This window comes from Armigeres subalbatus, chromosome 2 (genome assembly GCF_024139115.2).
Source record: "Armigeres subalbatus isolate Guangzhou_Male chromosome 2, GZ_Asu_2, whole genome shotgun sequence".
NCBI classification, from domain to species: domain Eukaryota; kingdom Metazoa; phylum Arthropoda; class Insecta; order Diptera; family Culicidae; genus Armigeres; species Armigeres subalbatus.
In genome coordinates, this window is record NC_085140.1 from 156,660,223 (window position 1) to 156,676,143 (window position 15,921).

Genomic DNA, 15,921 nt, shown 5'->3' on the forward strand with positions numbered 1-15,921 from the left:
AACTTCCGGGCGTTTTGGAAAACCTAAAAGGTCTGTAATAGCTAGTAAACATTATAAGTGAAACTCCTTCGGTTAAATGGACTTGCTGGGATGTTTATCAATTCACAGATACATCGTTCAGGACTTGGTTGATCGGGTAGATCGCATGTTTTGAACTTCAGGACATTTTGGAGAACCAAAAAGGCCGGAGTAGTTTGTTAAAGTAATGAGTGAAATCTCATCGGTTCAATTGACCTGCTGGGATGTTTAGCGATGCACGAATACATCGTTCAGGAGTTGGTTGATCGGGTAGATCGCATGTTCTGAACTCCAGGCCGTTTTGGAGACCCTGAAATAGGTTACGTTGAATCAAAACTCAATAATTTCATGTCTTATGATCACATAGATATTTTTGGACATATTCTCAGCTTTGGACATTTTGTTTCTAGAGATATTTTCTGATGCATTTGAGGATATGTACTCCAAAATAGTTTGGACGGTGTAGGACATCCGAAAAAAATATTTCAGCACCTTTTTAGTTCTTTCTACACTAGTTTCGACAGGATCGAGCGGAAAAACCTAAATCTGTACGATAAATCGAGTACATTGAAAATGGTAGAACAGAGCGAAAAAAAGTTCAATTTTATGGGATAGTGAAATCGGGTGACCACCAGAAACAATACGGCAGAAAAATAAAATTTTCATGAATACCTATTTAGAAATTTTCCATAAGAAATCAGGAAATTGTCTGTAGATAAATCAGGGTATGAGGAATAAATAAATATACAATTTCTTATTGGAAATGTAAATTTTGCATATGTATTTGTGGAAATTTTATATTTGCATATGAGCAATAAACTCATACCCTGATGTCTTGATTATTATTTTTTTGTATCTTTATTAAAGAGATTTTCGGCTTTTGACCGGTTCATCTCTAATCGATCTCATATTGGCAATTTTCTATTTTTTTATGGAAAATTTACCATGCGGAAGGCGAATGCACTATGAATTGCATCAACTGTAGGAGAAATCGGGCATGTATCCAGAACAACCCGATGAAAATAATTTTTGTAAGTGATTCGACACGAAAAGATGGAGAACATTTATTAATCTTTCGTGGTTAGCAACTTGACATTTTGAACAGAGGGCGAAGGGTTGTCACCTGTTTTTGCGTGTCGTATTTTTAGATTTTCCCGTTGACCTTATCCTAATGATTCATGAATAAATTTTCCCTTTCTGAGGCCTCAAACCTAAATCTATTTATCATCCACTATTCACAGTGTGCCGGATGCAAAAAAATAAGCTGCTCACTGATATTAAGTTCATTTCTATTTAAGCACGAAGCAAAAACCTCTCCTTCCATTCACCATCGCTTACAATCATTCAGACCTATTTCAGAACGTCTTGACGTAAATGGTCATTGAACCTGTTTTACCTTTTCGACCAACTTCCAGCCGACCAAAATCCAATATGACACTGGTACGGTACGACATGTATTATCCGCTTTACCAATCTGCACAAATCCGACACATAGCTCCGTTTTCTGTTTGCTTTTACGAGCGGCAACAATTTTCCTCGACGGCACCATCTCTCTTATCTTATTATGGTTTTCACGTTTTACAACGAAGCGTGGCTTTAAGAAACTTTCGAGGGGTGTGAGTTATTTGCTTTTCCATACACGTTTTGCTTATTCAAGATTTACGAGTATCACATGTAAAATTGTGGAACCGAAAATATTAACATTTAACCTTTGCTGGTTCGTGATTTCACTTAACTTATGATTTTGTGAGAAATCGTTTTATATCGATCGATTTTAGTGTACTTACGTGACTCATATACGGAACCTTGTCTTTCGTTACGTCTTATAAATCTAATATTATAAACTTTTTACAGTTAACAGACAGACCTTATTTTCTCGAACGTTTTTTTTTCAGGCTAAGAGTAAATCATCGACCTCTGCCCGGGTCGACTATAAAACAATCTGTCATGATTACATTACATTTTTTTTAAATATCTGATATATTCTACGCTAAGAAGATTGTTTTCAATTGATTGTCAAGGTATTGTACATAAGAAAGAAACATTGAAAACGAGAAAACGAGTTGAAAGGGAGATCATGGGGTGTGTTATGAGGAACACGCAATATGTAGCAATTTGAACGAAAGAGTGCAGTTGAGTGTGCTTCTTTGAATGGCCACGTGAGCCTAAGGCATGAGTGAGTGACTTGAAAGCCGGTGCAAATGAACAGTATTGTGAGATGGAAGAAAATATCACACTGTGTTTATTATTATTATCTATAGGTCTCTACAACGAGACCGTAATTCTAAATTTAACACTATACAGTCAGAGTATTAGGAAAAAAGTTCAGTCAGAGAAAAGTATGTTATAGAGTGTAAAGTTTCTATAGTGATTGTGTACAGTCGGAGGAAGAAGATAACACTTTAGCTTAAGTTTACTTAGTAAATAGAAATTTTAACCACTGAATGTAATATTTAGTGACGGACACTTTCGTACATAATTGTTTCGAGTTTGACTACTAGAATTTCCATTGAAAATAGACTGTTGAACCGGACTTGCGGCACCGGAGCTACCACCGTAACCAGTTAGTTGTCTTACCATGCCGGAACCGAGCTGCTGCAGCAGACCCGAACCGGACCCGAGCGGGCCGGAAGTGAGCACCGTCGAGGTTCGGCGGCTACGGATCGACTGCATGCTGGACGAGAGCAAGAACGGTACGCTACTAGACGTATTTGGCATCGAGCCGCCCTGTGGAATAGAGGAAGCGAAAGAGCACAAACACGAAAAAAGAACAAAAAGAGGACGCACACACAGATGAAAGAAAGAAGAAAATGGAATTAGCTGGTTTTATATAAGTTCAGTTTACCTAAAATGAATGATATGACAATTATTCAAAGGTCAAGTCTATCTATCATTAGATTCATTATAGTGTAGATTGGATTGAAATGTACCCATTTGGTAAAATGGCGCAAATTGGTCTCACAGCAGGTTTGAAAAATTTCTGAATAAAGAAGCATAATTTCCTCTCAATAAAAATGGGATAGGAAAACACGCATTAACAAAGGTCACGGATATATGACAAAAGTTCAATGTTATGAACGCAATGACTCAAACCGATCGAAGAATAGTATTGAATGGGAATTAGGATTTCGTAATTTAATTTTCTTAGTTAGGCCGTTACAAATAGTTAATTAACTTTTTGTCCTACTGGTCTCCAAAAGGTCAAGGGGGGGATAATAAAAAATAAATATTAAAATGAAAAAAATAAAAAAACTGCTCGGATTTGTTAAAGAATGTTTTGGAAATCCTCAAACAAATTATCCGAATTTTATTTTGTTGCCCCCTCGAAATATTATTTTTTGGCAAACAAAATCCGAGGGGGGGGGAGACAAAATAGATTTAAAATATTTGTATCGGCCTTATGTTTTTATCGCCTTTTGAGAAAAGCATAGTTATTCATGAGTAGATTGATCTGGATTAATGGAGAGATATCATAATCTGTCGGTAAAATTTAGTTGAACTAGAAACCCACCGAATGATGATAATCTAATAGAAGTGTAGGTACCATTGTTTACGATTAATCAAACAATACAGAGACACCAACAAAGACAGACTTGACCTTTTCGATGCTTAATTATGAGTGAGTGCATTGGCAAAAAATTCGCTCTAACTTTCGTTCTCAACATTCCCAAACAGCTCACGGGCAGTCACCTACATGTAGGAACTATCCACTCTGATTGGCTGATGCAGGCACACATTCATCAATGCATTCAGTCTCCGATGATTTAATTGCTCATTAAAACTCGCAATGAACAAACTTTTCGAACGAAGCGTCATTCTCGAACGAACGTAAAATAGAAGTCAACTAGAACAGTCAATCAAATAACGAGAAGAGATAGACGTGAGCGAGCAACCGAAACTGCGAGCAGTAACTCATTCAACTCAAATATAGAAATATAGAACTCTAACATATCATACAACGTCCGTCTCCATACCACATGACAGCTTCTATCGATATCAACAGTCAGTTGATGGGTTATGGTGCAAAGCCATGAGAAAATAATAAAACTCAAATAAACGAGAATAACTGCATTTTTTTTTCTCTGTCTATGCTTTGCCTTATCTCGATCGCACTCTTTCAAATATTTATATGAATCCATCGATGCCTGAAAAACTTTCTCATTCAAGCAGATGATGACGAGCTCGCCTGTAAGCTGTAGAGATGATAGGCTGGAGCGCAATGGCAACATACGAACCAAAACAAAAAATTAACTGGGAAAACTTACTCTACACAGTTCGACTTCTGGAGTGGATGGGAAACTGAGGTAATGTGAGGCCTGTTTGTGGGAGAAATACGGAGTCTAGTGGCTATTTTCTGGGAGCTTCGTTTTTTGAGAAGTAAACTTGAGATAATTTTCAATCTCTGAATGCAAAACTTTTTTTTGTTCAATTTCTTACCATGATGACAATACTGATATGAAGTTAAACAATATATTTCCTAACATTAGTTAGAATCTAAAATTTGTCCAAAGTTCGCCAATCTATCCTACGCAGCCGAGCGGCGCAAATTATGAAATTAAACTAGCTCACGTTTGCAAGGAAAACAATGGGGCAATATAGGGGAAAAGTTAGTCCTTCCCCCGTGGGATAAAACCGGGATCGAATCGACTCTAAGGCAGGAGCATGAGGACGGGAGGCAGTTGGGAGACAGAGTACTCACGATCATGCTCCGTGAAAGCTATATAAAGTAGAGAAAAACTCATGTTTACGTTCATATGAAGATGAAGAATGTCTTACTACACACTACGGACGGCGGGAGGTGGCACAGCCAAAGCAAACAGAAGCTATACGTAAGGGTGGAAAATAAATTTTGTTGGTGTGGCTGCGGATGATTTGGGTAAACAGCGTGAAGCAGATTTAGTTAGTGGATAATGGTTGAGTTTCGCGCTTGAAGTGGAACGTGCTAACAGACATACATATTTGGTACGATGATGAATAAATGTTCTTACAGCAAAGCATTTCATGAAATTAAATCGTAAGACATTTTGATTTTAACTAATACCTGATAGGTATAATTGTTTTCGACGCATTACTTTTAAACAAGCTTGATTAGTTATTCATGCGAAATTTGTTAGGATTTGTTTAATAATTGTTTAGGTTTTTTGTTTAACAGCTGCATATCCTACATTGAAATTTTGAGCAACAATCCAGAAAATCCTAACAACATTAATATTCAAAAGGCGTCGTTGTTAGTTTTTAATTAAAACATGAAAATAATATCACTAAGGAAAATTGGCGTGGAATTTCAATGAACTCTCCAGTAAATGTGAGAAACTAGACCTAAAACTAATGTTAGGTTAGGTGAAATAGTATTAAAATAACGAACAGGAAGGTGTGAAAAATATTTTCCTTATTTGGATGAACCATCTAACGAATTGCGAGGCAAAATGCCCTAGCGGCTATAACCAGTGATGAAGGCGCGTTCTTCATTCACCGTCCTTATATCAACACGAGAGAGTAGTACGTCTGGTACGTCGTTCCCTAATAATTGCCAACATTCATGCCCCACTTTTTCAAATTTGAATTTTTTTTTTAAAATAACGAGATTTTCTGCAAATTTAAGATGGCATCAGCCAGTTGTAGTTCTGCATTGCCGTAATAGATAAAAATAAACATGATAGTCGTTACAGGTGTATGTTTCAAGCAGGTTTGGGTTAATTAGGGAATATTCCCCTACTTTACCCTTTAGGACATAGTTGACAACGTAACCCTCAAACAACATTTGCACTTTTCAATAAATTGAAACCGTTAATTCTGACGAATTATGCGGATTTCAATTTTTTTACGATTCTTACATGTGATTTGAAAAATTGATGAACTCTAATTGTCATTAAGGATGAATTGCTTTTTTTTTTCTTTTTAACATTACATTCCCCACTGGAACAATGTCGCCTTGTGGCGTAGTGTTATAAACCTTTTCCATATTTGCTAATGTTCTCAGAACAATTGATATTTCTGGAGGATACTCACACGGTTTCTTTTAGCAGATAGCAGCCTAACCAGTAGATGGTAACAGATTTATATCAGAATTTGTTATTCTGTTAAAGCAATTTTTCATAATAAAGATTGTTATGGTATATATTAGTAGTTCAACATAAACATTGTAACACATTTTTTCTAGTTCAATCAAAGTTAAATATGAGTTTTCATAACATTGCAAATTAACGTCCAAGTAGACCTGTGCGCCGAAGTATTTGTGAACGGCGGCGGCGTAAGCCCATTTTTACACCAGCGGCGGCGGCGTCGGCGGCGTCACGCCGTAAGCAATGTTCGGCGGCGGCGGCGGCGGCGTGAATCGGCGTGAAAAATCTTCACGCAGCAAGGCATATCATGTTTTTTTAAAATTTTTTTTTGTACAATTGCTAGTCAGACTGATGGCTTGTATGTCCACAGCAAAAGTTTACATTACATTCTTCACTAGGACATTGCCGCATTACAGCATATAAGTTGATTGAAAAGTACTTCGGATATAAATCCAGAAATTCGTTTGGAATTCCTCAAGATATACCTCAGAAAATTCGAAAAAGGAATTCTAAATATTAATTTAGGATTACCCTAACTAATTCTTCAGAACTTCCTCCAAGAATCTCCATGAAAACATATCTGAGTATTGCTTCGGAAATTCTTTCCAAAATGTCTCCAAAAGCTCATTCAGGAATTTCCTTAGAAATTACTTCGGAAATTCCTTTAGTGTCTTTTGGGAATTTCTCCAGATTTTTTTTTAGGAATTTCTTCAGAAATTTATTCAAAAACTGTTTTGGGAATTCCTTTGAAAATTCCTTTAAGAATTCCTTAGAAAATATCCTTCAAGAATTTCCATTGGAATACCTACGGACACTGTTTCAGGAATACATTCGGAAATCCCTTCAGGAGAAATCCTTTGGAATTTTATTTAGGATTTTTTTTTTTAGAAATTCCTTCAAGAATTTCTTATAGGAATTTCTAACAGAAAGTCTTCCAGTAATTCCTCAAAGAATTTCTTCGGAAACTAGGTAGATATTTTATAAGTATTCTTTCGAAATTTCCCTCTGGAATTTATTTAGAAATTTCTCCAGGAATTCTATCTGAATTTCCTATAGGAATTCCTTCGGACATTCCTTCCTACCAGAAAATCATGTAGACCTGCAACAATTTCTTTTAAAATTCCTTTCTTTCGGGAATCTCTTCAGAAATTCTTTCGGGAAATCTTTGGAAATTTCATTTGTAAATTGCTTTATTTATTGTTGTTTAACTGTTTTTTTTTTCATTGAGAACAAGTTCAACACTCAAATAACGTTGGAAATTTCTTCGAAAATCTCTTAAAAAAATCCTCCAAATTAGAATTCTTTCCGGAATTGCACGAATTTTGTATGGTTTACTAAAGAAATTTCCCAAGGACTTTTTTTTTAGGAATTTCTGAAAAAAATACAAAGGCCTTTCCGAATGTTCAAATTAATTCCTGGTGGCTTTTCTAAAAAGATTTTCGAAGAAATTCATGGAGTAATTTCCAACTCGATTCTTGAAGGAATAACTGAAAGATAACCTGAAAAGATTATCGAACAGAATTTTCAAATGAATTACTGAGAAATATCCAAATGAATTTTGAAAGGAATTTGTGAAGAAATTTCGAATGGATTTTCCGAACAAATAGCTATTGGTATTTGCACAGAAATTCATATATTGCATGCCAAGAAAAACTCCCAAAATATCGAGATTGCGAATATTCGGATATTTTCAAGAATTTCTTGGGAATTCACTACAGGAGCTCCATCGAAATTTCCTACAGATTTTTTTTTGTGAATACCTTGAATAATTCACTGGGAAATACATTAAGGAATTAATTCGATAAGTCTTCTTGGTAGTATACCTTCAAAAATTCCCTCAGGAATTCGATCGAGAATTTCTCCAGGAATTCCTTCAAAAATCTAAATAAATGAAAGATTTTTCTTTGAAATTCCTCTCAGGAATTGCTTATGAACTTCTTAGGACCTTAGGAAATTTCTTAAGTCATTTTTCTGGAAATTCCTTCTTCTAAGGCTAATTCTGACCTCTCCATCAGGATTTTTTTCAGAAATTCTTTTTAGAATACTTTTTTAAATTTCTACCCATGTAGATGGGTACACTGCCTACAGTGCCCTTCCTCAAAGAAGCCATCCCTCGGAATGCTCAAAAAGGATTGGGAATCTATTTATATGTCTTTTGGGTTACATTGTTGAAAGGAGATTCTCTCTATCCCGCAGGCTTCGCTCTGGAATTTCCTCCGCCATTTCCTTCTAAAACTCTAGGATGAATTTTCAGATATCTCCTTACGAGTTCCTAGAACAATTTCTAAAGGAACTCCTACAGGATTTGCCGACATTCCTAAATTTCTTGAAGAATTTCTTTGGACATTCCTCCAAGAATTCCTTCGGAATTTTCTCCAGAAATTCCTTCAGAAAATCCTCCAGAAATTACTACGGAGATATATCCATATCAAGGCTCTAATAATTTTCTTCAGGTATTCCTTCAGAACTTCCTACAGGACTTCCTGGAAATTATTTCAAGAAAACCAAAAAAAATTCTTTGAGAATTGTTTATTTTAATAAATCGAAACCATTTTTTTTTTTAAGGCAATTCTAGCAATTACAAGGAATAGTGAAGGATATGTTCAATTTGGTGGGTCACGTGCCCCATTGTGCTCCAGCTCCAGAAGCCAAAATACCATTTTTGCATTCGCATATCACGAGGCTAACACAATGATACTCCATGCCCACTCCAGGGAAGTTAAAAAAATCTACATGAGTCCAACATTCATTATAATGGTGTTGATTTGTAGCCGCGTATATAAGCACTATTACATAAAGTGCTTAGTTACATATGAGATTAGAAGTTCATCAGTTCTACGCTCGTTGATTTGAAGGTCTATAGCCAAAAAGTTCTTGGATGACCTAACATTTAACACGCTAATGCGGGTAAAAGTGACAGAGATAAAAGCAAACAAATCTACCAAAGGTATATTAGCTATTTAATTAATGCTTTGTTTCGCCAGATGCAAACGCACTGCATACTGTTATTTTTGTGTTTGCCAAACATCGGCGTGAAATACGAAATTCGGCGGCGTGGAGCCAACCGGCGTATGGCGCGCCGCCGATACCTTGACCGGCGTCGGCGTACGTCAATAAGTGTCGGCGGCGGCGGCGTGGCGCGGCGGCGCACAGGTCTACGTCCAAGTCGGGTGGTTTAATCCCCGGAAATAGGCAATTAACTTTGATTGAACTGAACCTGAGTTGCGTGCTCTTGCCTACGCAATGCGGTCGGGTCTGAGCTTGACCAGCGACCGACTGGCAAATAGCTTACACAACCTCACTTGATCAGCACAGTTCTAAATACTCACGCTCCTCTAATGTGCACGTGTACAATACACATGTGGAAGTATTGGCTTGAGAAATGGATTGCGAGTGATTTGACTATGCGTCCAATTTCTCGAGGAATCTCGAGCTCGTTCAGTAGCCGCTAGGTTGCGAAGGCCGACGGGGGTCCTTCGTAGCTTAGTTGGTTAAAGCACCAGTCTAGCGTACTGTAGGGTCATGGGTTCGAGTCCCATCGAAGGGAAAGTGGTTACCTCCAATACGTTTTCCAAATCAATATCTTCCACATAACGTACATATTCACATATAAGTTTTCATAACATTGTAAATACATTTTTCTAGTTTAACAAAAGCGTTACACAATGTGGTTTCAATATTGAACAAAACCTAACTCGATGTGTTACATGAATAGTGATGAAAATAACTATTTTTTTTTCACAAATTATGTTTTTGAAAAGAACCAAGTGTGTTGTAACCACATTGTGTTGTATGTCATGTTTCGAAAACAGTCCTTCGACAGTCCCGACTAACATCTCCGGGGATTTTTCAGGAGGTGCGATATTAGACTTAGCCATCACTATCCTGTATGCATTCGCCATGAAGTGTCATTAGCCAAATTGCTCCGCAACGCCCTCGCCCGACAGTCGCTGTATGTACAGCCGCACAGTTCTCTCACGCCTAGAATCGTTAATGCCGAACAGCCTTGCGCGAATCTTACATACCACCAGATATTGGTCAGAGTCGATATTTGGGCATCAGAAGATCCTCACATCTATGACGTCTGAGATATGCCGACCGTCCACCAAAACATGATCGTTATTGACTTCTCCAAATTAATAGAAGTGTGCGTGATTCCGCAGTATTCCTCCCAAAGTGTTTGTGATAGTTTTGCTGCAACTGGATTACCACCCACTTTTATTTTACACATCCTACACAGTGACATTAGTGTTGGTGATTCTGGATTTGGAGAAGTCAATAAATTGATTATTCTTGCGTGCAAAATAGTTGCTACAGATAACCATTCAACTGGCTGCGGCAAAATTGACTAGGCTCAGACCGCTGTCATTGGTAGTTGCGTGGAGGCTGCTCTGCTTTCTAATAACTGGGCGTTTGTGTCACCGATGATGAATTGGAGGTCTTGTCTAGGCGCTCATAGAGTTCATCCTTCACATCAACGGGTTTGTCGTGGGTTGGTGCGTATGTATTGATTAAGCTTTAGCTGAAGAACTTGGTCTTAATTCTAAACAAGCAGATGCGATCATTTACCGGCCTCCATCGAATGATTTGACTGCTGCTTACCAAGCACTAAGAACTAAACTCCATGCTCCAGATGTCATATTTTTGAAGTTTTAAGTGACTATTCAAATTACCTAGAATTCATCATTAGTAAAAATGTGATACTTGAATTAGATACCCGTTCCATTGCGCGGAATTCCCGCTCTCCTGTTTCTCGCCATCGGACCTCTGAAGCGCTGAAACGTCCACCTTTTGCATCTGTCGAGCAAGGAGAGCATTTCGTGTAGGCTGCTAACGTTCCAAGTATCGAGTTTCCAATCAGTTTCCATTAAACTTTGCCGTGTCCTGTGTTCAATCCTGGGTGAAACATCTCACTTATTTCTCAATTCACATTTCTCATTTCTTACTCCTCACTTCTCACTTTTTACAGGGTGATTTTTTTTTTCACTTTTCACATTTCACTTATTATTTCTCACTTCGCACTTTCCGTAGTGCGAAGAAGAATATGAGAAGCAAGAAATGAGGAGTGAGAATTGCAAAATAAGAAGTTACGCATCTTACTTTTCATTCCTCATTTCTCACTTCTCACTGTGAAAAGTGAGCAGCGCGAAATGATAAGGAGTGCGAAGTAAGAATTAAGACGTCTCACTTATGTCGAATTCATTTTTAAACCTGGGTCAGTGCCAACCCGAACCCTGAATAAAAAAACATTTTCAGTTCCATCTGTCATTGGATATGTTGGTGTGCGTAGCATCGTGTTTGTTTTGATTCGAAACATATTATCTAGGACATCCAGTGCACTGGCAGTGCGTTGGCCTTGGCTAATCAGATTATGATAAATACAAATTTTCAAGTGCGCGAACTGATTTTTACGGATAGTGGAATTTACTTTTGACCATTGGCGTAAATTAGGGGGGCCGGGGGGGGCCTGGTTCCCTCCAGACCTACTTGTGCCCCCCCCCGAGAAAATTTTGAAAAGTAATTCCAACTTAGTCAGTTTTTATTTCATTTACATATTTCCTACATATTTCTTAATTTTGATTATGAATTCTATAAACATATTTTTTGTTGCGTTATCACATCTATGACCATTTGTTCAGCAAAGCATCGAAATATTTAAGTTGGACCCCCGGGAACATTTTCTCGATTTTTAAGCTAAAATCAATGCCGCTTCTAATTAAGTTACTAGCTTAAAATAATAAATTTGTTCTGCATTTGTTTGACTAGTATTCTGGTCGCAGAAACATAAAAACATAATTGTATTAAGATATAAATATTTCTGTTCTATTAAACTACCATCCGCTTCAAAAAAGACTGAAGCAACTACATCAAAATGAGTACATGTACACAAATCCGGTCAATGAAATTTCGAACGACCATTCTTTCGAAAATCTTCGAGTTAATCGCAAGGTATGCCGCAAAACAGTTGATCAAATTCCTATGGAGCTTTTTGCTCTCGTTATATAATTCTGGCACAGAAAGATATAAAATTATAAAACTTAAGAATCTTTGTTACAATGACAGAAAAATCAACAACGCATTCCATTGAAAGTATTAGGACAAAACTTAGGCAACCTTCGCACTCACAACAGAGATTGCATTAAAGAAATATTTTTATAATTTTAAGATCTTGTTCCATTTAATTTTTTGGCGATTTCATAAGGATCATCGGAAAACTCTTTTGTGCCTGCTTTAGTTAGAATTTGTTTTAAAGGATAAAAAAAATTAGATTTAGAAACCAGTTCGTATCAGAAAACATTTCTTTTGCAGCACAATTCATATCGATTTGGTTGCTTCTCAAGTCTCTTTGATTTTTGCAGATAAATCTCTCACCTATTCAGAAAACCATAATAAAGCCTCTTCCTAACGTCAGTAACTACAAAAACCCTATGTTATTCTGGAATTTGATTTATGACTCATAATTTTATGACTCATGGAATTTATGACTCATAAAAAACACTTTAGGATTCCAAATTTGTGTTCATCGGTACTTAACTATTTCAGCACATAGCATACATTTTGGAATTGGAATATAAGTATTCATTTATATTGATTATTCGAAAAAAAAATTTCGTAGAATTTATTCCACATCTAAAGAGTTTCAAAAATTTCAAGTTTCAAAAAAATCGAGATCTTTATGCATTAAGTAATCATGGAAATGCTTGAAAACTTTCAGAAATATTTTATTTTATTTATCATCAGACTAAGGCCGGAGTGGCCTGTGCTGCACATAAAAGACTTCTCCATTCAGCTCGGTTCATGGCTGCACTTCGCCAACCACGCAGTCTGTGGAGGGTCCGCAAGTCGTCCTCCACCTGATCGATCCACCTTGCCCGCTGTGCACCTCGCCTTCTTGTTCCCGTCGGATCGTTGTCGAGAACCATTTTCACCGGATTACTGTCCGACATTCTGGCTACGTGCCCGGCCCACCGCAGTCTTCCGATTTTCGCGGTGTGAACGATGGATGGTTCTCCCAACAGCTGATGCAACTCGTGGTTCATTCGCCTCCTCCACGTACCGTCCGCCATCTGCAACCCACCATAGATGGTACGCAACACTTTCCTTTCGAAAACTCCCAGTGCGCGTTGGTCCTCCACGAGCATCGTCCAGGTCTCGTGTCCGTAGAGAACTACCGGTCTTATAAGCGTTTTGTAGATAGTCAATTTGGTACGGCGGCGAACTCTATTCGATCGGAGCGTCTTGCGGAGTCCAAAGTACGTACGATTTCCAGCCACTATGCGTCTCCGAATTTCTCTGCTGGTATCGTTATCGGCGGTCACCAGTGAGCCCAAGTACACGAATTCTTCAACCACCTCGATTTCGTCACTACCGATACAAACTTGTGGTGGGTGGCTCACATTGACCTCTCTTGAGCCTCTTCCTATCATGTACTTCGTCTTCGACGTGTTGATGACTAGTCCAATCCGTTTAGCTTCGCTTTTCAGTCTGATGTAGGCTTCCTCCATCCTCTCAAAGTTACGTGCCATGATATCAATGTCGTCGGCAAAACCAAATAACTGGACGGACTTCGTGAAAATCGTACCACTCGTGTCAATCTCTGCCCTTCGTATTACTCCCTCCAAAGCGATGTTGAATAGCAGACACGAAAGACCATCACCTTGCCGTAACCCTCTACGGGTTTCGAAGGGACTCGAGAATGCCCCTGAAACTCGAACTACGCACATCACCCGATCCATCGTCGCCTTGTTCAACCGTATCAGTTTATCCGGAAATCCGTTTTCGTGCATTAGCTGCCATAGCTGGTCCCGATCGATTGTATCATATGCGGCTTTGAAGTCGATAAATAGATGATGTGTGGGCACGTTGTATTCGCGGCATTTCTGCAATACCTGACGTATGGCGAACACCTGGTCTGTGGTAGAGCGTTCACCCATAAATACCGCCTGGTACTGCCCCACGAACTCTCTTGCAATTGGTGTTAGTCGACGGCATAAAATTTGGGAGAGTACCTTGTTGGCGGCGTTCAGCAATGTGATTGCGCGGTAGTTGCTACAAACCAGCTTATCGCCCTTTTGTAGATGGGACACACGACACCTTCCATCCACTCCTGCGGCAGAACCTCATCCTCCCAAACCTTGGTAATCACCCAATGCAGCGCTCTAGCCAGTGCTTCACCACCGTGTTTAAACAGCTCTCCTGGTAGTTGGTCAACTCCAGGGGCTTTGTTGTTTTTCAGCCGGCCGATCTCCTCCTGGATTTCCTGGAGATTCGGAGCCGGAAGTCGCATGTCCTGCGCGCGTGCTCCTAGGTTCATTACCATACCGCCACCGTTGTCTACCATATCGCCATTCAGGTGCTCTTCGTAGTGCTGCCGCCACCTTTGGATCACCTCACGCTCGTTCGTAAGAAGGTTCCCGTTTATGTCCTTACACATATCGGGCTGTGGCACGTGGCCCTTACGTGAACGGTTCAACTTCTCATAGAACTTTCGTGCGTTATTAGCGCGGTACAGTTCCTCCGTCTTTTCACGGTCTCGATCTTCCTGCTGGCGCTTTTTCCTCCGGAAAATCGAGTTTTGTCTGTTCCGCGCCTCAGAAATATACTCATATCGAATTTCATTTATAGTTAATTCGAAGAAGTTTCTTGAATCTTAGATTACACACTTATCCACATTCAGTAACATGGAGAAGACAAGTTGACACAGACACAGCGTTTTGAAGCAATCACAGCTTCATTGGAAATCAATTGTATTATTCGCGATTTCGCGAGGACGAATGAGCGATAAACTTAGTCAAACAATTTCTATTGCAATCCATGCGCACAGTGCTTTAAATCGCCTTTGAAAATTACATCCCACCAGCTGGTGCCATGCCCCCCCTAGACCGAGACTCTAGTTACGCCTATGCTTTTGACGGATATAAGTATTTAATTATATTCAATAATCCCGTGCACATTTTTATACTAAGAATTCCGTATAGAATTCATGTAAAGAAGATTTTTTATTCTACAAGAATTCATCTAATAAATCCTATTGAAATTCCAATCACTATTCCTGCAAAAGTTTTTTTTTCGGAAGACACTCAGAAGCATATAATAAAAGTTCTCCAGGATTCGCTAATTTTTTTTCTTCGCCACCCCTCCTGATAAAGGTAGCCTCGAAAAAAATTTCCGCCGGATTTTGGGTCCGGAGGAATTGCTCAAGGTACTTCCGGGGGAATTTATGTACGAAACTTGCGGAGCAATTTCTGAAGGAAACTTCGAGTAAGTTCCTGTATTCCAGAAGGATTTCCTGGAGGAATTATCGCGGGAATTTCCAAATTATTTCCTTGAGCAACTTCCAGAGAAAATCCTGGAACAGTATTCAAAGATATTCCTAGAAGAATTTCCAAAGGAATTCATCTCGAATCCCTTGGAAAAAATATGGAGGAATGCCTGAAAGATATCGCCAATGAATGCATACAAGAATTCAAGAAAGAATTACTGGAAGAATTACTGAAGTAATTTCTGGCAGAATTCCCGAAGAAAATTCTGAAACGCACGAAAGAGTTTTTGGAAGAATTTCAAAAGAAATTCTGCATATTATTTAAGAAATAATTCTATTCGGTATTCCTCAAATATATTTTTTTGACAATTCTTACCGGATTTTGTGAACGGGTTTCAAGAGTAATTCCCAAACTACATAATTCCATCCACCGACCTAATTTAGGACACAATCTGTGAGGAGAAACCTGAATGAACTTACGAATAACCTACACAAAATTCCCGGAAAAAAGATTTTCAACGCGCATTTTATTTGAATAAACTGACAGTTTCGTTTTTCCCTTCTGCTTGTTTATTCCGC

At 38.5% G+C, this 15,921-nt stretch overlaps 1 protein-coding gene across 1 annotated transcript in view; it reads right to left on the minus strand.

Annotated features, from left to right (window-relative positions):
* The window catches only part of LOC134215353 (SCY1-like protein 2), a 330,601-nt gene that overhangs the window by 43,950 nt on the left and 270,730 nt on the right, over positions 1–15,921 (minus strand). Inside the window, exons 19-20 of the mRNA XM_062694565.1 lie at positions 4,718–4,735; positions 2,596–2,745 (exon numbers count right to left, since the gene is read on the minus strand). Coding sequence (XP_062550549.1) covers positions 2,596–2,745; positions 4,718–4,735 — 168 coding nt within the window. The remainder of the gene's footprint in view (positions 1–2,595; positions 2,746–4,717; positions 4,736–15,921) is intronic.